Source organism: Neoarius graeffei, chromosome 6, assembly GCF_027579695.1.
Source record: "Neoarius graeffei isolate fNeoGra1 chromosome 6, fNeoGra1.pri, whole genome shotgun sequence".
NCBI classification, from domain to species: Eukaryota; Metazoa; Chordata; class Actinopteri; order Siluriformes; family Ariidae; genus Neoarius; species Neoarius graeffei.
The window spans coordinates 6,737,517-6,758,245 of record NC_083574.1 but is presented as its reverse complement, the minus strand read 5'-3'; the positions used below and the strand labels follow the sequence as shown (position 1 = coordinate 6,758,245).

The 20,729-nt window shown below is 42.9% G+C and overlaps 1 protein-coding gene across 3 annotated transcripts; it reads left to right on the top strand.

Moving 5' to 3' along the window:
* Window positions 1-555: 555 nt before the first annotated feature.
* On the top strand, window positions 556-19,928 carry gas8 (growth arrest-specific 8). 3 transcript variants are annotated; one of them, XM_060923235.1, is made up of 11 exons: window positions 556-651; window positions 2,309-2,398; window positions 4,916-5,113; window positions 5,219-5,425; window positions 12,301-12,355; window positions 12,453-12,658; window positions 12,747-12,914; window positions 14,582-14,668; window positions 14,751-14,960; window positions 16,588-16,653; window positions 19,310-19,928. In XM_060923235.1, the coding sequence occupies exons 1-11, from the start codon at window positions 649-651 to the stop codon at window positions 19,457-19,459; spliced, it is 1,440 nt and encodes a 479-aa protein (XP_060779218.1). In that variant the 5' UTR covers window positions 556-648; the 3' UTR covers window positions 19,460-19,928. The 3 variants fall into 3 exon arrangements, with proteins under 3 accessions (XP_060779218.1, XP_060779220.1, XP_060779219.1); XM_060923237.1 differs by lacking the exon at window positions 2,309-2,398; XM_060923236.1 differs by lacking the exon at window positions 14,582-14,668.
* Window positions 19,929-20,729: the final 801 nt, after the last annotated feature.

The following is a 20,729-nucleotide window of genomic DNA, read 5'->3' as shown; positions in this document are numbered from 1 at the left end:
GTTTTTTCCTAAAGCCAGATTGGTATCTTGATAAGATGCTCGTTTCCTCAAGAAAATCCTTTAACTGATTGCCGACAAGTCTTTCAAAGACCTTTGCTAAATGCACAGCTTCGAAATCGGCCTGTCATTATTCAAAATTGAAGGATCTCCCCTTTTTAAAAAGGGGAAGAACGAAGACAGGCTTCGTTCTTTATGGCTTCATGCTCACTTTTGAATATTATTCAATGCACTTTTATTTGTATAGCCCTTTTAACAGTGGATATTTCTTTGTATTATTGTTTTAGCTTCCTCACATTCCCTACTCTGTTTTTATCAAAATATTCACAACACATATGAAGGTATTTACAATGTCTGTAACAAAGCAAATTTTGTGAAGAAAACAAGCGAGTTACAGTTTATCAGTTTATTTAAACCGAACAGCATTTCTATTTTACATAAATAAATAACACTTAAACAAAATGGCGGATAGCAACAGCGCCATCTACTGCAACTTCACGCTTCACGGAATGGCTTGAGTTCACTTCTCGCGAGATTTGGAGCTTCCGTTGCCATGACGCTACGTTGTTGTATGCTAACCCCGAGCTGCTCGAGTCGACTATACAGCGGTTTTATATGTAGTGACGATATTTAGCGAATTAAAACAAAATTATGGTGAGTATAAATGTTCTTTGAGCAATTATTTGTTCCATTTGAAGCGTTAAATGTTTTTCCATAGCTAACCTGCTCGCTTTTTATAACCAATACAACTTAGCCATGTCACAAACTGGCTTAATGAAATGACATTATAGTGAATGTAGTTGTAAATAAATAAATGTTTATCAGGCTGAAGTTGGCTCCTTATTCGAATTTCCCGATTACAATGACGCTTGTAAATTTTTAGATTTAATATTATATAATGCAAATGTTATATCAAGGCACCACATAACTTTTAATGTTGAAAATAAGTTATATCATTTTCTTCTAAAGTGAGATTCCAGTGATAGCTTCTGCCTGGAAGTGTTCACGTCAAAGCATTTAAGTCCATTTTTAGTCAGTCATTCTTGAAAAGAAGTCATATTAATTTCATATGTCATTTTATTTTCATCTACACTACCGTTCAAAAGTTTGGGGTCACTTTGAAATGTCCTTATTTATTTTTGAAAGAAAAGCACTGTTCTTTTCAATGAAGATCACTTTAAACTAATCAGAAATCCACTCTATACATTGCTAATGTGGTAAATGACTATTCTAGCTGCAAATGTCTGGTTTTTGGTGCAATATCTCCATAGGTGTATAGAGGCCCATTTCCAGCAACTCTCACTCCAGTGTTCTAATGGTACAATGTGTTTGCTCATTGCCTCAGAAGGCTAATGGATGATTAGAAAACCCTTGTACAATCATGTTAGCACAGCTGAAAACAGTTTAGCTCTTTAGAGAAGCTATAAAACTGACCTTCCTTTGAGCAGATTGAGTTTCTGGAGCATCACATTTGTGGGGTCGATTAAATGCTCAAAATGGCCAGAAAAATGTCTTGACTATATTTTCTATTCATTTTACAACTTATGGTGGTAAATAAAAGTGTGACTTTTCATGGAAAACACAAAATTGTCTGGGTGACCCCAAACTTTTGAACGGTAGTGTACCAATAGTTCAAAATTCAGAGTGGAGAAACTCACCAAATTTAGAGAAAACCTTTTTGTGTTTGTCTCATTTTTCTAATAAAGGGCACACTATTTCTGAAGCGGTGGTGTAGTGGTTAGCGCTGTTGCCTCACAGCAAGAAGGTCCTGGGTTCGAGCCCCGTGGCCGGCGAGGGCCTTTCTGTGTGGAGTTTGCATGTTCTCCGGGTGCTCCGGTTTCCCCCACAGTCCAAAGACATGCAGGTTAGGTTAACTGGTGACTCTAAATTGACCGTAGGTGTGAATGTGAGTGTGAATGGTTGTCTGTGTCTATGTGTCAGCCCTGTGATGACCTGGCGACTTGTCCAGGGTGTACCCCGCCTTTCACCCGTAGTCAGCTGGGATAGGCTCCAGCTTGCCTGCGACCCTGTAGAAGGATAAAGCGGCTAGAGATAATGAGATGAGATGAGACTATTTCTGAAGCTGTCTAGATATGTATCTCCTTTAAAGTGGAAATAAAAGTCCACTTTTGTTAATAAGTTAATCTGGAAATGAGTCCCCCTACAGGCCCAATAGCGTCATTGCAGTCGTCTGAGCAGCATTTCAGGTGGAACAAGAAACTCCAATAAAGAGCAAACTTCAGCCTCATTGTATGTGTTTAAGGTTTAAATATGGATTTAAGGCTAAACAAATAGTCTGTTAATATTCCAGCCTCCGAAAAAGAAAGGCACAAAAGTAAAAAAGGCAAAGACCAGTGCTGTAGTCGATGGACTTTCGACAGAAGACATGTCGAAGGAGCAGGTAAAGTTTAGCAAATGTAAACATTGTTCTATCATGTCCTAAATCAATCAGTCATCATCTATATACACCGATCAGCCATAAAATAAAAAATAATTGACAGGTAACCTGAATAACATTGATTATCTCATTACAGTGGCACCTGTCAAGGCGTAGGATATATTAGACAGCAAGAAAGAGAACAGTCAGTTCTTGAAGTTGATGTGTTGGAAGCAGGAAAAATGGGCAAGTGTAAGGATCTGAGTGACTTTGACAAGGGCCAAATTGTGATGGCTACAGTGGTGCTTGAAAGTTTGTGAACCCTTGAGAATTTTCTATATTTCTGAATAAATATGACCTAAAACATCATCAGATTTTCGCACAAGTCCTAAAAGTAGATAAAGAGAACCCAGTTAAACAAATGAGACAAAAATATTATACTTGGTCATTTATTTATTGAGGAAAATGATCCAATATTACATATGTGAGTGGCAAAAGTATGTGAACCTCTAGGATTAGCAGTTAGTTTGAAGGTGAAATTAGAGTCAGGCGTTTTCAATCAATGGGATGACAATCAGGTGTGAGTGGGCACCCTGTTTTATTTAAAGAACAGGGATCTATCAAAGTCTGATCTTCACAACACATGTTTGTGGAAGTGTATCATGGCATGAACAAAGGAGATTTCTGAGGCCCTCAGAAAAAGCGTTGTTGATGCTCCTCAGGCTGGAAAAGGTCACAAAACCATCTCTAAAGAGTTTGGACTCCACCAATCCACAGTCAGACAGATTGTGTACAAATGGAGGAAATTCAAGACCATTGTTACCCTCCCCAGGAGTGGTCGGCTAACAAAGATCACTCCAAGAGCACGGCGTGTAATAGTCGGCGAGGTCACAAAGGACCCCAGGGTAACTTCTAAGCAACTGAAGGCCTCTCTCACATTGGCTAATGTTAATGTTCATGAGTCCACCATCAGGAGAACACTGAACAACAGTGGTGTGCATGGCAGGGTTGCAAGGAGAAAGCCACTGCTCTCCAAAAAGAACGTTGCTGCTTGTCTGCAGTTTGCTAAAGATCAAGCCAGAAGGCTACTGGAAAAATGTTTTGTGGATGGATGAGACCAAAATAGAACTTTTGGTTTAAATGAGAAGCGTTATGTTTGGAGAAAGGAAAACACTGCATTCCAGCATAAGAACCTTATCCCATCTGTGAAACATGGTGGTGGTAGTATCATGGTTTGGGCCTGTTTTGCTGCATCTGGGCCAGGACGGCTTGCCATCATTGATGGAACAATGAATTCTGAATGATACCAGCGAATTCTAAAGGAAAATGTCAGGACATCTGTCCATGAACTGAATCTCAAGAGAAGGTGGGTCATGCAGCAAGACAACGACCCTAAGCACACAAGTCGTTCTACCAAAGAATGGTTAAAGAAGAATAAAGTTAATGTTTTGGAATGGCCAAGTCAAAGTCCTGACCTTAATTCAAATCAAAATGTTGTTGAAGGACCTGAAGCGAGCAGTTCATGTGAGGAAACCCACCAACATCCCAGAGTTGAAGCTGTTCTGTACGGAGGAACGGGCTAAAATTCCTCCAAGCCGGTGTGCAGGACTGATCAACAGTTACCGGAAATGTTTAGTTGCAGTTATTGCTACACAAAGGGATCACACCAGATACTGAAAGCAAAGGTTCACATACTTTTGCCACTCACAGATATATAATATTGGATCATTTTCCTCAATAAATAAATGACCAAGTATAATGTTTTTGTCTCATTTGTTTAACTGGGTTCTCTTTATCTACTTTTAGGACTTGTGTGAAAATCTGATGATGCTTTAGGTCATATTTATACAGAAATATAGAAAATTCTAAAGGGTTCACAAACTTTCAAGCACCACTATAGATGACTGGGTCTAAGCATCTCCAAAATGGCACATCTTGTGGGGTATTCCTGGTATGCAGTGGTTAGTACCTACCAAAAGTGGTCCAAGGATCCAAAGGAGAACCGGTGACAGGGTCATGGGTGCCTCATTGATTCGCATGGGTGACGAAGGCTAGTCCTTATGGTCCAATCCCACGTAAGAGCTACTGTAGCACAAACTGCTTAAAAAGTTAATGCTGATACCTTTCTGTTTTAGCCAGCATTAATTTTATCAGCCATTTTGGAGATGCTCGGACCCAGTCATCTCGCCATCACAATTTGATCCTTGTCAAAGTCACTCGGATCCTTACGCTTGCCCATTTTTCCTGCTTCCAACACCTCAAATTCAAGAGCTGAGTGTTCTCTTGCTGCCTATAGCTGCACATTCCAAATAATTTTATTCCTCTCATCAATTTGCTGTAGAATTCAAGAAAGACACCATTGTACTTTTGATACGTTTATCGTTCCATTTAATGTTGTGGAACACCAATGAAACAAGTGAGTTCCTGTTATCACTTACGATATAGCAGCTATAAAAATTTTAACCTAAGAGCATTTTTTAATTTGCCTTGCAACACTCCATTGTTTGCTGTAATTCATCACTAATGTCAGTCCTCCATCAGCTGGAAGAACATATTATCCGGCTGCGTGAGGAGCTGGACCGAGAGCGAGAAGAGCGCAATTACTTCCAGCTCGAAAGGGATAAGATCCACACCTTTTGGGATATCACCAAAAGACAACTAGAGGAGAAGAAAGCTGATCTGAGGAACAGAGACAGAGAAATGGAAGAAGCTGAAGAGAACCATCAAACTGAAATCAGGGTATAGCAGTAATCAGTGTATTAATGATCAGTGTATTAGTGACCAGTGACTCAGAAGATGTCTGAAAGGATGCATCTTTTGTTTCTGTTTATTTTATTTCTTCAGGTGTACAAGCAGAAGGTTAAACACTTGCTGTATGAACAGCAAAACACCATTGCAGAGATTAAGGCAGAGGGCGTGGTCGCCACCAAGATCCTGGAGAAAGAGCAGACAGACCTGGAGAGCGGGCTGCGGAGAGGCATGCACAGCCTGAAAGTGGATCTGAAAGAACAGGAGCTCTCCACCGAGAACGTCATCAGGAACCTAAAACTGGTGTGTGCAAGTTGAGGTTTGCTCTCTGACACATGACGGTTAAACAGTAACACCATTACAGCTGTTACTCCTATTACTGTGTGACTGTGAGAAGGAACTGACACTGGAGACTCCTTCCATCAATACAGAATCGCATCACGTCACAGAAATCTTCATCGTATCATTGATTACATGCTTTCTTTGTTTAATAAGAGCACGATTTTAGTCCATTTATTATTAGCCTTGGATCACAGTTTTTGTCAAAATCAAAAACAATCCGGAAATGCGTCAGTGCTGACTTTTAGTCTGATTCACTGATCGGCTGTTAATCCCAAAATGGATCCCATCGACCTATTAGACTTACAGAGATGTTGAAAAAAGAAAGGATGGTGGAGTTCAGACAGGAAAGATGCGAGGCTTAGGACATGTTTGTTCTTAGCATGTGTGTTGTTCTTAAATGCTTTCTTTATCATTATATACAGTAGCAGTCAAAAGTTTGTACACCCCCATTCTACTCGTTCACAGGTTTTTCTTTATTTAATTTGTGCTAGCAGTGCTGGTGCAAATTGTTACTCTCACTCAGGATCTTTCTTCTTCTTCTCCTAACGTTTTTTAGGATGCTATTTCTCTCTGTTTTCATCCATCCATCCATCCATCCATTATCTGTAGCCGCTTTATTCCTGTTCTACAGGGTCGCAGGCGAGCTGGAGCCTATCCCAGCTGACTACAGGCGAAAGGCTGGGTACACCCTGGACAAGTCGCCAGGTTATCACAGGGCTGACACTTATGGCCCTTTTCCACTACCCTTTTTCAGCTCACTTCAGCTCGCTTCAGCTCACTTCAGCCCGACACGGCTCGCGTTTCGACTACCAAAAAACAGCACGACTCAGCTCGCTTCAGCCCTGCTTAGCCCCTAAAACTCGCAGGGTTTTGGAGTGGGGCTGATGCGAGCCAAACCGTGCCGAGTGAGGCTGGGGGCGTGAGCAGACACTCCCCTGTGCACTGATTGGTGAGGAGGAGTGTCCTCACATGCCCACACACGCCCCGCGAGCACGCTGGGATCTGTAAACACCGCAAACCCGGAAGAAGGAGAATTACGAGAATTATGAAGCCTTATGCGCCTCGCCTCATCTATACGCTCTTGCCAGTATCTGTTGGCGTTGTCGGTGACAACAAGCCACAGCACCAAGACCAGCAACACTAACGACTCCATGTCCTCCATGTTTATTGTTTACTATCCGGGTCGTGAGACTACCGCTTAAAAGCTCACTGATGTCACTGTTTGCGCTGCTTAACGACATCACGTGACGTCCACCCACTTTCGCTAACTCCACCCAATGTGTCCACCCACTTCCAGCCAGCACGGTTCAGCGCGGTTGTAGTCGAAATGCAACTCCAACAGCCCCGCTCAGCTCAACTCAGCACGGCACGGCTCAGCTCGACTCAGCCGCGTTTGTAGTGGAAAAGCGGCAATAGACACAGACAACCATTCACACTCTCATTCACACCTACGGTCAGTTTAGAGCTACCAATTATCCTAACCTGCATGTCTTTGGACGGTGGGGGAAACCAGAGGACAGTTTTCAACCAATCATCACTAAATTTCACATGAATAAGAATACCTCTGGGCTGAATAACGTTGCTGTGACTTTTGGTGATGATCCGGATCACCGAACCGAAATGATCCATGAAAAATTGGATTTTTTTCAATCACTTATAGCTCTGGCAATTTTCATGATTTTTTTCCAATCAGTTTTTGTGGCAACCGCCTCATAAAGAGGTGCTAGCCACTATGCCATCATGCTGTAAGAATGTAAGAGTGTAACAGTCGCGCACTGCGCATGCGCATACATGTGTTCTGATTAAAATGGCCGGTGAGTGTATACAATTCGGTTCACCATCCGAAATAAATGGACTAGACTAAAGAAATCGCTTTCAGACATGTTTATGCTTATTACTGAGGGAAAGTGCGTTCTTATTTTAAAATTAGTGCTGTCAAGCGATTAAAATATTTAATCGCGATTAATGTCGCGACTGTCATAGTTAACTCGCGATTAATCGCAATTTAATCACACATTTTTGTCACATGAAAAACCATTGTAATTCTCTTATCAGCATAAAAAAGTGAATGGGCTTGCTTTGTACCAATGTTTTTTTTTTTTTTTTAATTGCAGAGCATAACACGTCTTGTCACAGCCACTGACATCCATAACTTCCATATTAGATGAGAAAACCAAGGGATGAAAAATAAAGTGCATATCACTGTGAAAATAAAAAAATGTTTTATTTTACTCTTCATTAGTTTCTTTTGAAGAGAAGTATTTGCCATGAAAGAAGAAAAAAACAGATAACAAAAATAAAAACGTTCAAAAACATTCATCATAGTGTGGCACTGTATTATCTAATGCTCACTGCTTATAACTCTACACCTACCCGGTGGAGATGAGCTGGGAAACTGAAGACTGAAGGAACAGTATTGAAAAGTATTTTTCCAGTCTCACCTGTGAAAGGTAATCCCATGTGATCTCGTTTGGACGGTAAACCTGTTGGGACAGTTAAACGCAGCGCGCGACAAGCCTCAGCAGGAACTATGGGTAACTCGCAGGGCCAAATTAGAATTTGCGTTAATGGCACTATTTTTTTTTAATCGCATTAAATTGAGATCGCGTTAACGCGTTATTATCGCGTTAACTTTGACAGCACTATTTAAAATATACTCCAGGTTGTCCCCTTATCCTCTCATTCTTTGGCCAGTGGTCCCATGTGTGATGTAGATGTGATGCACTTCCGAGTTGTTACGGGAAGTTGTCGAGAAGAGTATTGGGACCACTGAGCTCTAGCACCAGGCCATTTCCAGGAAATAAGAGTTTGGGTCATGGCGACAGCATGTGTGCGTCAGCCTCGGTTCGGAGGGTTCAGTTTCGAAAACTGTAAGAGTAGAATAATATAAAGTATAGACACTTGGTATATTTTACTTCTGTGATTTTTACGTTGTTCATTTTTGGATTACGCTTCATTTTTGTGGCTACTGCCTCATAGAGTAAATATATACGCTATATTTACTGTATGGACATGGGATCAGAAAACAATTTTATTTATAAGCAGGAGCCATATGGACCCATGGGTACGTCTTTCTCTCTCTCTCATTATCTCTAGCCGCTTTATCCTGTTCTACAGGGTCGCAGGCGAGCTGGAGCCTATCCCAGCTGACTACGGGCGAAAGGCGGGGTACACCCTGGACAAGTCGCCAGGTCATCACAGGGCTGACACATAGACACAGACAACCATTCACACTCATATTCACACCTACGGTCAATTTAGAGTCACCAGTTAACCTAACCTGCATGTCTTTGGACTGTGGGGGAAACCGGAGCACCCGGAGGAAACCCACGCGGACACGGGGAGAACATGCAAACTCCACACAGAAAGGCCCTCGCCGGCCACGGGGCTCGAACCCGGACCTTCTTGCTGTGAGGCGACAGCGCTAACCACTACACCACCGTGCCGCCCCATAGGGTACCTATTTTTTAATTTTGTTCAGGGCGGCAGGGCACAACTTTTCCTCACTAAGTGTCATTCTTTATCTCTTACCATTCTGGATCTATAGGGTACTGTCACACCTGCGCACGTTGGCTGGCTCTGGACGGCGCGTGCTGCGAGCTGATTCATGTGCGTGCGCCACTAATAACTCACACCGGGACTGGATTAAGGTGCGATCAGCACGCATATATAAGGACGCCAAAGACTAACTCAGGTTGCGAAGCATTGAATTGTTTCAGACATGTTACCGAGCCGTGCGTTGTTTTGATTTCCTGGTTTCCTAGTCCTTTGATTCTGTTTTTGTCTGTGCCTGCGATATTCTGTTTGTGCCTAGCCTGACCTACTGCTTGTTTATTGCCTGCTGATTTGGACTGTTTGCCTGATTGCACTTTCCTTAATAAATATTTTCTGCACATACATTCATCTCCACCCATCCCTGACAGGTACGATGACCAGACATCCCACTTTATAACAGCTAGCACAAATTACTCTGACTTTAGTCACAGTCTCTATCTAGTTTGTATTTTCTACATTGTACAACAATACTGAAGACATCAAAACTCTGAAATAACATCTGGAACAAATATGTAATTATGTGGTAAACACAAAAAAAAAATCAATGCTTCATATTTTAGATTTTTCAAAGTATCCAGCATTTCCCTTGACGATGCTTTGCACTATTGGCGTTATCTTAACCAGCTTCATGAGGTAGTCACTTGGAATGCTTTTCAATTAACAGGTGCCTCATTAAAAGGTAATTAGTGGACAAGTTTCCTGCCTTCTTCGTGATTTTGAAACACTGAGCTCTGTATAAAATCTAGAAAACTCATAGCCTATTCCCACTGTAGAGACGAGTGAAGCCATCTGGCCGCCATCTTACCACTCACATCGCGTGTATTTGGCTCATGCCTGAAACCGTTGTATCTGAACAAACTTGCCCCAAGAAAAAAGTCAGGAGATACTTTTTTCCCGTTCATTACCTCCTATTTTCTCAACTTTACCCACATTCCTTTACATATCTTTATAGCGCTCCCTTTCACTGTTATTGTTTTTCCCTTTCCAGCCCAATCTCTGATCTTTTTATTTTTTTTTTTGAATGGCTCTTTTACTACTATAATTATTCCAATAGAGATTACTTAAATTTCTCTTATACAGTCTTTCTCGTTCATATATGATATGTAAGGAATGCGGGTATCCATTTTTCTGCTTATCCGAAGTCGGGTCGCGGCGGCAGCAGGCGAAGCAGGGTATTCCAGGCGTCCCTTTCCCCAGCAACAGTTTCCAGTTCCTCCTGGGGGATCCCAAGGCGCTCCCAGGCCAGATGAGATGTATAATCTTTCCAGCATGTTCTGGTTCTGGGAATGTGGGTAAAGTTGAGAACATAAGAGGAAAAAGGAGGAAAAAAGTCAGGAGATGCTTTCCTTGGGGCAAGTTTGATCAGATATGACGGTTTAACACACAAGCCAAATACACATGATGCGAGTGGTACGTAAGATGGCGGCCAGATGGCTTCACGCTGATGAGCCTATGAGTTCTCCAGATTTTAGACAGAGCTCAGTGGTTTGAAATCATCATAGTAAATAATAAAAATATTAAATAAATAAATAACCCTATTCCACCCACAACTGTAGTAATCCATACAGTATTATGTCAAGAACCGCTCAACTAAGTAAAGAGAAATGGCATCCATCATTACGTTCAGACATGAAGTGACTTTTTTTAAATTAGTGTATAAAATTTAATAGCAAATAAAACTAACTGCAATTAGTAATGTTCAATGAAAAGCTTTAGATTTATGGCCCTTCAAGGCCAAGAGCCCCTTGCTGTGGAACCATAAGTCCAAGGTATTGCTGGGTTTCAGTCACATGACTTTTCTTAGCGGTTTTACCGGAAGTGGAATAGCTGGTGGTCTAAACGCCTACCGGAGTACAAACAACTAGCGATAACTTATCAGAGTACACTCGTAATCTAGAAGCCACTGGTGGCTTTAGATATTTTCAGAAGATTGCTATGTGCAATGGAATCGACCCCGACAGTCTGGGAAAGAAGGATTTGTCATACGATCTGGAAAACTACCCTTCAGTCGAGTTCCCCGACATCTCGAACTATCTGGTGTTGCAGACGTCCTTCTACACCGCAAAACAGATGAAAGCGTGGAAGTGTATGGAGACTTACAACTTTTTTGTACGTGGCTGGGTAAAGGACCTCGCTATCAAGTCGCTGCCCAATGAATCCTGGATTGTTTTTGCCCGTGGAAGGTTTTTTTTTAAGCTTTTCGTTCGTGTCTTTACAACGAAGCGCTGCAAGTTGAAGTGTAAACAAACAACAGTTCACTTGATTCTCACTTGTGTTGGCTCTTATCTCTCAGCTAAATCATTCACAAAGATCATCAGAAACCCCTTTAGAGACCTGGATCTTAGTTAAACAAGATGGAGAAGAAGCGATCACGGCGCATTGTAACTGTACGGCTGGGGAAGAATTTTGTCGTGACCTTCATGCATATGGACTTTGTGAGGAGTAAACGAAGAAACAGCTGGGGACTTTAGCGCTTCGTGACTAAAAAAAGTACCGTAAAATAACGACACATAGCAAGAAAAGTACTTGGAAAACACTAAGGACAGAGCTGAGAGGGAAATACAAACCTTTCACCAAGTGAAACTCGAGCATGCTTCGACTCGGCTCCCTTCGATTTTAGTGAGAGGTTCAAAACCCACCTTTCTCCACGTCTTTTTGTGAAACCCTGTGTTCGTTCACCCTTTTTTATTAGTTCACGGGGAACCCTGAAGAAACTTTTACCAGTTTCACGGTTTGATCGATTTGAACAATCTAAAACAATGCAAGCGTAAGGCATTTTTCATGCAAGCAATGCACCTTCTCTGTACAAACGCTTTGTCAACTGAGCTTTAGACCACCAGCTAAAGTTTTGAATGACTAATGAGGCGGATGTGATGTCATGTGAAACCCAGCAATAGAGTCAGACCTGATCCAGCTCCTCCTACCTAGGTGGAGTTGAGCCAAAAGTTGTAAAGGTGGAGTCATACCTGATCCAGCTCCTTGTACTGGTACCCCTTGCTGCAGAACCCAAAGTCCAGGGGGTGGAGACCTACCTGATCCTAGCTCCTCCTACCAGCACGCCTTGGTGGGCGGCTTTTGATCCTGTCCAGTTCCTCCTCCCTAGGCAGAGTTGAACCAAAGTCCAGAAGTATAGAAATACCATTAGATCAGCTGATACAGTGGAGAAGTGCAGAGCCTCGTTTCTGTGAGTGAGCGAGTAAATATAATCCAGATGTCTGTCCTGGATTATCAGATTATTCATCATCACTGTCCTGTTAATAAGCACTCATTTGTCTCCACAGAACCACGATAAGGAAATCACCAAGCTGAGAAGTGAATTTGAGGAAAAAGTACAAGGTGCTGTATTAATAGTGTTTTGTCTTTGACTCTCTATGAAAATTAACTCTACATGGAACACGGTGCAACTTTTCAACATGTTGATGTTTATCGACAGAAATTGAGGCTACATATGAGAAGAAGATGCAAAAACAGCGACAGGAGCAAGAACTGAGACACAAGACCGAAATCCATGAGATTGAGCAAAGGAAGAGCATCCACGTTAACATGCTGATAAAGAACCACGAGAAAGCGTTCAGCGACATTAAGAACTATTATAGTGATATCACTCTTGGGAGTTTCAACCAAATCAGCTCACTGAAGGTACACTGAGGAGAGATATCATCTCCTGCTGGTTAGTCCTTGCATGTCACTGCAGCACTTCATTCTCACTCTGGCTGTCTCTGTGCAGGAAGAAGTGGCTGACATGAAGAAGAAGGAGGAGAGGCTGGAGAAGGTGATGGCTGAGGTTCTGCAGCAGAACAAGCGTTTGACGGAGCCACTGCAGAAGGCCACGCAGGAAGTGTCGGAGATGAAGAAACAACTCGCCAACTATGAGAAGGACAAAGCCTTACTGGCGGTATGCGTCTCTTTTAATCTCAGTCTGCACTGAAGGTTCATCACTTATCATTCCATTATCGCATACTACATTAATATTTAATAAGATTGTATTATGGAAGGAATAACACGCTTAGAGGTGTGCTGTTCTAGGAAAATAATGAATGACAGGCTGGTGTGCTGAAGTGGAGTTACTGTTACGATCATGAAGATGATTATTTTCCAATTGCTGGGTTTCACGTGACGTCACATCCGCCTCATTAGTTATTCAAAACTTTAGCTGGTGGTCTACCAAAGTTCACTTGACAAAGGGTTTGTACGGAGAAGGTGCATTGGTCGCGTGAAAAAATGCCTTACGCTTGCGTTGTTTTAGGTTGTTCGAATCGATCAAACCGTGAAACTGATAAGTTTCTTCAGGGTTCCCTGTGAACTAATAAAAAAAAAAAGGTGAACGAGCACAGGATTTCACAAAAAGACGTGGAGAAAGGTGGCTTTTGAACCTCTGACTGAAATCGAAGGGAGCCGAGTCGAAGCACGCTCGAGTTTCACTTGGTGAAAGGTTTGTATTTCCCTCTCAGCTCTGTCCTTAGTGTTTTCCAAGTACTTTTCTTGATATGTGTCGTTATTTTACGGTACTTTTTTTAGTCACGAAGCGCTAAAGTCCCCAGCTGTTTCTTTGTTTCCTCCTCACTCCTCACAAAGTCCATATGCATGAAGGTCGCGACAAAATTCTTCCCCAGCTATACAGTTACAATGCGCCGTGATCACTTCTTCTCCGTCTTGTTTAACTAAGATCCAGGTCTTTAAAGGGGTTTCTGATGATCTTTGTGAATGATTTAGCTGAGAGATAAGAGCCAACACAAGTGAGAATCAAGCCAACTGTTGTTTGTTTACACTTCAACTTGCAGCACTTTGTTGTAAAGACGCGAACGAAAAGCTTAAAAAAAAAGAAGATACTTACACGGGCAAAAACAATCCAGGATTCATTGGGCAGCGACTTGATAGCGAGGTCCTTTACCCAGCCACGTACAAAAAAGTTGTACGCCTCCATACTCTTCCACGCTTTCATCTGTTTTGCGGTGTAGAAGGACGTCTGCAACACCAGATAGTTCGAGATGTCGGGGAACTCGACTGAAGGGTAGTTTTCGAGATCGTATGACAAATCCTTCTTTCTCAGACTGTCGGGGTCGATTCCATTGCACATAGCAATCTTCTGAATATATCTAAAGCGAGCAGTGGCTTCTAGATTACGAGCGTACTCTGATAAATTATCACTAGTTGTTTGCACTACAGCAACCGTTTAGACCACCAGCTATTTCACTTCCGGTAAAACCGCTAAGAAAAGTCACGTGACTGAAACCCAGTAAGAGCAGCATGTCCTGAAGTGTTTTATTCCTTTTACACCACAGCAAGTTTTAACAATTACAGACTTGTCTGTAATTTTTCTAACTTGTAACTGTGGTCTGAGATATATCATATGTTGTGTGTTTGAGAAGGGTGCTGTGTGCCTACATACTAAACAGGGGTGGATTTCCCAAAAGCATCGCAGCACAAAGATAATCGGTAAATGGTAGAGCGAGCAGGACAATGAACACTCTCTCCTAGTTAAGACACTCTTAGCATTAAGAGGCTTTTGGGAAACCCAACCCAGAACAGTTTCTAAATGGTTCCCTTTCAATTCTCTGTCAGAAAGTGAAAGCACGGCTCAAAGTGTCCGATAAAGAGCTGAAGGACCTGAAATGGGAGCATGAAGTGCTGGAGGAAAGATTCATTAAGGTGGGAGAAGAGGGCAACAAGTTACTTAAGACTCAAAATCATTTTGCTGAAAATCTCCTCTCGGTCATTTCATGGTCGTCAGGTGCAGCAGGAGCGAGATGAGCTGTACCAGAGGTTCAATACCGCCATCCTGGAGGTGCAGCAGAAGAGCGGCTTTAAGAACCTGCTTCTGGAGAAGAAACTCGAGGCTCTTACAAACAGCCTGGAGAAGACCGAGGCACAGCTTAATGAGGTCCTCGCTGCCTCCAATTTAGAGCCCAGTGCCCTGAACGTGGTCACTCGCAAACTGGAGGTACTGCTGATGACTAAACCTGCTCTCTGATGAAGAAAACTGAAACTGGAGTTACGGGTGTTGGGTTATCCTGTGGATGAATTCAGCTTTTTCAAAGTAATTTTGTTAAATCTATGCTGGTATTTGAAAAAAAAAAAAAAAAAGTGGTTAGCTTTCAAAGATAGATATGCAGTGTCAAGATTTATTTTTGGCATCCGGATTATTTGCTGCTAAGAAATGTTTTATATTGCGATACTAGCCAAAAAACCACAAAACACTACTTAGGGCCCGTTTACACGAGGACGTTGTCGGGTAAAAACGACTAAATATTTTATCGGAAGTGCCTTTCGTCTACACGGGGACAGCGTTTTCGAGACTGAAAAACGGAAAAATTTGAAAACGCCTTCCAGAGTGGATAAGTTAAAAACGGCCCCCGTTGCATATCCGTCTAAACTACCCAATACGCCAAACTCTGCTCGGATCTGCTCACATCGGGTACGCGTTTACGTCATAGTAAGAGCATGTGTGGCAGCGGGGGCATGGTCAAGCGCCGGTCTGTGACAGGAGGGCGGAGTCAGGGAAGGTAAGTGGCAGAATCACTACACCTGATGTCAATTAACCTGTGTTTGTGAGTCTTCCCAGTGACCGCGCCCTATTTAAAGAGGGAGAGCAGAGAAGCTCATCCCCAAGCTAGACGCCGGTTGCGTGTGTGTCTGTTGGTTTAAAAATATTGTTAGACTGAAAAGTGTGGCAATAAAGCCTATTTGTAAACCTGATCTCTGTCCTGCCGTCCTCTGTGCTCCACCCACTCATATAGAACGGCTACAGCATGTCTGATTACATCGATCCAACGGACCTTCAAGCTGCTCTGGCAACCTCACGAGTAGCCATAGCCAGAGTAGTCAAAGTTTTCGCGGCGCAGATGTGCAGATCAGACAAGACATTGCGCATGCGTGCAGACATAGTGGAGGTCTTTCACAGCACCACCTAGCTGCCTGGCATGCACATCCAATTGAATTCCACACATTTATGCGTCACCGTATAGACGCAGATTTCCTCCTCGTGTAGACGCGGAAAAAAGTGAGAACGAAAACGGACTTTTGCGTTTTTGTTTCAGACCGTCCCCGTGTAAAGTGGGCCTCAGAATGGTCTGAAGAAGCGAGGCCGGGGCCGATTTCTTTCCAGCCCCCCGACAGAGAAATGCCTTTGGAGGAGAAACTAAAAGTAGACAGACGAAGCACGCGTTGTTCATTCGAAATAGCAATTACACAAAATTACCCTGATGCTGTAAATATAAATGTAGTGTTCTTTGGTTTGACAGAAAGCATTTCAGCATTTCTGTTTATCAGGTTTGGTGTTTGGAGGAAACACGACATAAACGCAGTAGAAACTGCAGACCTGAACCTTTTTGAAATCACAAATGGAGCTGCCTATCTGCTTTTAATATAGTGTGTGTGAAAAATAATTTGCCTCGTGTGATAATCATCGATTGTTCGACACGAACAGTTTTTTTGTCAAACTCCTGATCGATGTTAGAGTTTCGCCTCACATTTAATCTGAATTTAATTCTGACAAAATCATCATGTGACATATCAGAGTTATAACTTTTCATTATTAGGTTTCTGATTCATTTTGCTTTTATTCACAGGAAGTGCTGGACTCGAAAAACACTGCTATTAAAGACCTGCAGTATGAACTGGCTCGTGTGTGTAAGGTACCGTACATTCATTGATTAAAAGCTCAAACCTCTGTCCACACTTCCAAGGCACAAAGTGACAGTTTATTTACTGTGTGTTTGCAACATGGAGTTTTGACTCTGGCAACATGCAGCATGTTATTTCACTATTTATTTAAAGGTCCCATGGCATGAAATTTTCACTTTCTGAGGTTTTTTAACGTTAAAATGAGTTCCTCTGACCTTCTTAAGTCACCCCAGTGGCTAGAAATGTCATAATGTGTAAACCAAACTATGCCCACCCTTTGTCGACATTTGAGAATGGCGTGTCAAAACGGCGCGTTGATAAGCTCTTCCCTTTACTACGTCAGCAAGGGAGATGATCCCCACGCCCCCCCCCTCTGGATTCCCACCCACTGTATGGATTGCCCGCCCAGCTCAAAAGTTGCCACCATAGATACGTCACTTCAATTTTGTAGTGAGGAGACCATAGAGGACACAACAACATGGCACCACCTAAGCGAGCGAAACATGGAAATTGCGCTGTACATGGATGTGACAACACAGAAAGGAGTCTGTTTTTACTGCCGACGGGAGAGCCCCTGAAGACGCAGTGGCTTAATTTTATTTACTCCAATAATACGCCGTCGAGTCTACCTAAGACGGTGTATGTTTGTCGGAAGCATTTTCCTGAGGAATGTTTCCACAACTTGGGACAGTACAGGGCAGGTTTTGCACATCAACTGTCACTGAAGCCTGGGTCCGTACCAAGCATCCCTGCCGCATCAGCCACAAACACCCAACAAGTAAGTGTATAACTGTTAAGTTGTTTTGCCGTGTTTTAAAATCGGTGCGTTAGCCTTGCAATGGCTACATTAGCTGTGCAGCTAACCGCTTCCTGCAGTTAGCCAGGTACTCTGCGCTGAAGGTACTCCTGCTGAAGTCGGTGATTTACAGTTTGTTCAACTGCTTGCGCTTCTGCTTCGGGGTCGGACTCCGGGTCAAAAGCGAAAGCTTGGACTGTTGCTTGACCTGCCATTGCTACTGTTCACACACAGGTAGCATGCCCGCAGCTTGGTCAAGCCCCTCCCCCTCCCCCCATGGCCCACCCCCACCCTCTACCCTTCCCCGCCTCCATGCTTCTCATTAGCAAAACGATGCACTGGGAAAAGGGCTGAAATGGGGCTTTCTCCCAGGAGGCTATGGCCCAATCCCAATTCTAATTTCTACCCCTCCCCCTCCCCCTTCCCCTTGGCCCTTCCCCTTGAAACTGAGCTACAAGGGATAGGGCTTGAAATTCAACCCCTACGTATTGGGATAGCCCTTCAACGATCGCATACGTCATCGCGTACCTCCGTCAGCGTTTACGTTAGCAAAACGCGACCAAATGCGTCATTGGCTGCGACCAGCCGCTACAGTCAGAGCCAGAACCAGAAATCTCTGCTGGCAGGGTGTGATTTGTTAACTAACACCACTGAATGGGATATCTTTGGCGCTTCGTGCACCACATCCAACAGAACGAGGTGTCAGAACACTCATGTAAACAATAAAAGCGAGAATAACAGAACAAAACGTACGCAGTCAAGCAACCGAAAACAATACTCACTCCCAAAGCTTTTTAGCAGCAGCTTGGATTTCAGAAATCGCTGCTCATTCTCAGCTCGAAAGCGAATCAAGCGGCGTGTTTCCTCTGGATAACAACTTAAAACACGTAAATAATGAAGAAAATACATTTATGACAATCTTTCGCCGCGGGAACCGCCATCTTTCTGAAATCCGCATGAAATCTCGCTGAAATCCGCATGGCATTGTGGGAAATCACTCAAACCCCTTCGTTCGGAGTCAGCTCCAGGAAAATCTCCGTTTGGAGGGGTACAGAAGCCCTACCCCTTCCCCTACCCCTCCGCGTTAACTGGGATTGGGATACCCCTACCCCTTCACGTGAATGCGCAAAATGGAGGGGAAGGGCCAAGGGGTTGGTCCAAGGGGTGAAATGGGATTCGGCCTATATCTACGTGCTGAGGGTTCATTTCGAGAAAGGCTGCGGATATAACATCCGGAAACCTCCACAAGCCCGTTTAAAGCATCAACAAACCACCATGCCATGGGTCCTTTAATATACATGAGTCATGAGACTATATTCGAAACCCAGGAACTTTTTCTGGATCCCAGGACCTTTAGGTGTATTTCCGCCACAGGAACCTTTCTCGAAAACCTGGAAGTTTAGGCGCAGTCTCAGAAATGAAGGTACCAGATTGTACTTTTCCATTTGCTAGGGTGGAACCATCGAGGGTCCCTTTATTATGTGTCTTTTAGCTGAAAATATAACTCCAGTCTAAGGTGCATCATTGAACCTTAAGGACCACTTATGTCCCTTACAGGTACAGAACATTGTACAGGAACAACACAGCAACAAGGAAGAGTACAGTTTGGTCCCTTTTATTTCTGAAAGTGTGAATTTAATTCCTATTTCACAGCATTTCTTGATAAAACATGGAGAATTTCATAGACAGTTTGTTTTTTTTTAACTGAAAAAAGATAGACAAGCCACGCCCACAGGCGGTTAAAACACGTCCATATGAGACAAACAGGAAAGGAAATGATTTGCTTTTGTAGTAAATATAGTCGAGTCTGTTTACAAATGTGAACCCTGAAGCTATTGGAAGGAATTTAAGAACTCTGTTTTTCTCCACAGGCACATAATGACCTGTTGAGGACATATGAGGCGAAACTGAAGGCGTTTGGCATCCCCATGGACGAACTGGGCTTTAAACCACTGGAGAGCAGCTTAGTGAAGCAGACCCTGGGTCAGGGACCAGCCGGCCTGGTGTCTGCCCCTCTCTGACCTCACTGCCTTAAACATGTACTCTCACGTCAACCATAAAGCCCTGGGACTCGTCTGATATTCATCCTGTTGCAAAAAAAAAAACGCTGCTATCTCTCTCGCTCACTTTCTCTTTTAAGAAAGAAGCAATTCTAAACCAGTCCTAATAAATGTTTTGGAAAAAGGAATACTTTACTGTCCTACCACCTGTTTATTTGCCACTTTAATAGGAATGGATGCACACTCAGCTGGACTGTCTCAAGCTGTATGCTGTGGAATTCACACGGGGGCTATGAAAACATTCCCCATACCATTCCAGCACCAGCCTGAACTGCTCTCACATGGCAGGTTGGGTCCATGGACTCGGGCTGACCCTGTGTCTTTGCACAAAACCATCCTCTGAAGTCACTGCAGTACTGTCTTATGTGAAACATTTGACCGTATATATAGTATAATAATATAAAGCTGAAATAAATTACAGATTTTGTGATATTTGTAGTTAATTTTACTTTGTAGGTATCAGTTGATGATGCATATGAATAATGGATGCTCATGGACTGTTTCAGCCATCATTTCTTCTTTTGTTTTAATATAATTACAGTAACTGGAGCAGGATTAGCACAGGGGAAAGTTTTTCTTGTATTTTAGACATCAGATCTGTTTGTCGTAAAGTATCTGCTTTGGAAAGTAGATGATTTTATAACTAGTGGATATATACAATATATTGGTGTATATTAATTAAATGTTAACGTTCACCTTAGCTTATTATTATTATTATTATTATTATTATTATTATATGAGGTGTTTAACGCTTCCTGTTAGTCGTACAGTGGTGCAACTTGGTGTTTGGCGCCACCTGGTGGACAACATGACCACCTTCAGTCATCTAACTTCCAAATGTAGCTGCTTCTTTTTTCCCCCCATAGGTTACTCTGCAAAAATTCTGAACGAAATTTATTGCACTTAAAAAATAGAAGGAATTTTCATCTCATCTCATTATCTCTAGCTGCTTTATCCTTCTACAGGGTCGCAGGCAAGCTGGAGCCTATCCCAGCTGACTACGGGCGAAAGGCGGGGTACACCCTGGACAAGTCGCCAGGTCATCACAGGGCTGACACATAGACACAGACAACCATTCACACTCACATTCACACCTACGGTCAATTTAGAGTCACCAGTCAACCTAACCTGCATGTCTTTGGACTGTGGGGGAAACCGGAGCACCCGGAGGAAACCCACGCGGACACGGGGAGAACATGCAAACTCCACACAGAAAGGCCCTCGCCGGCCC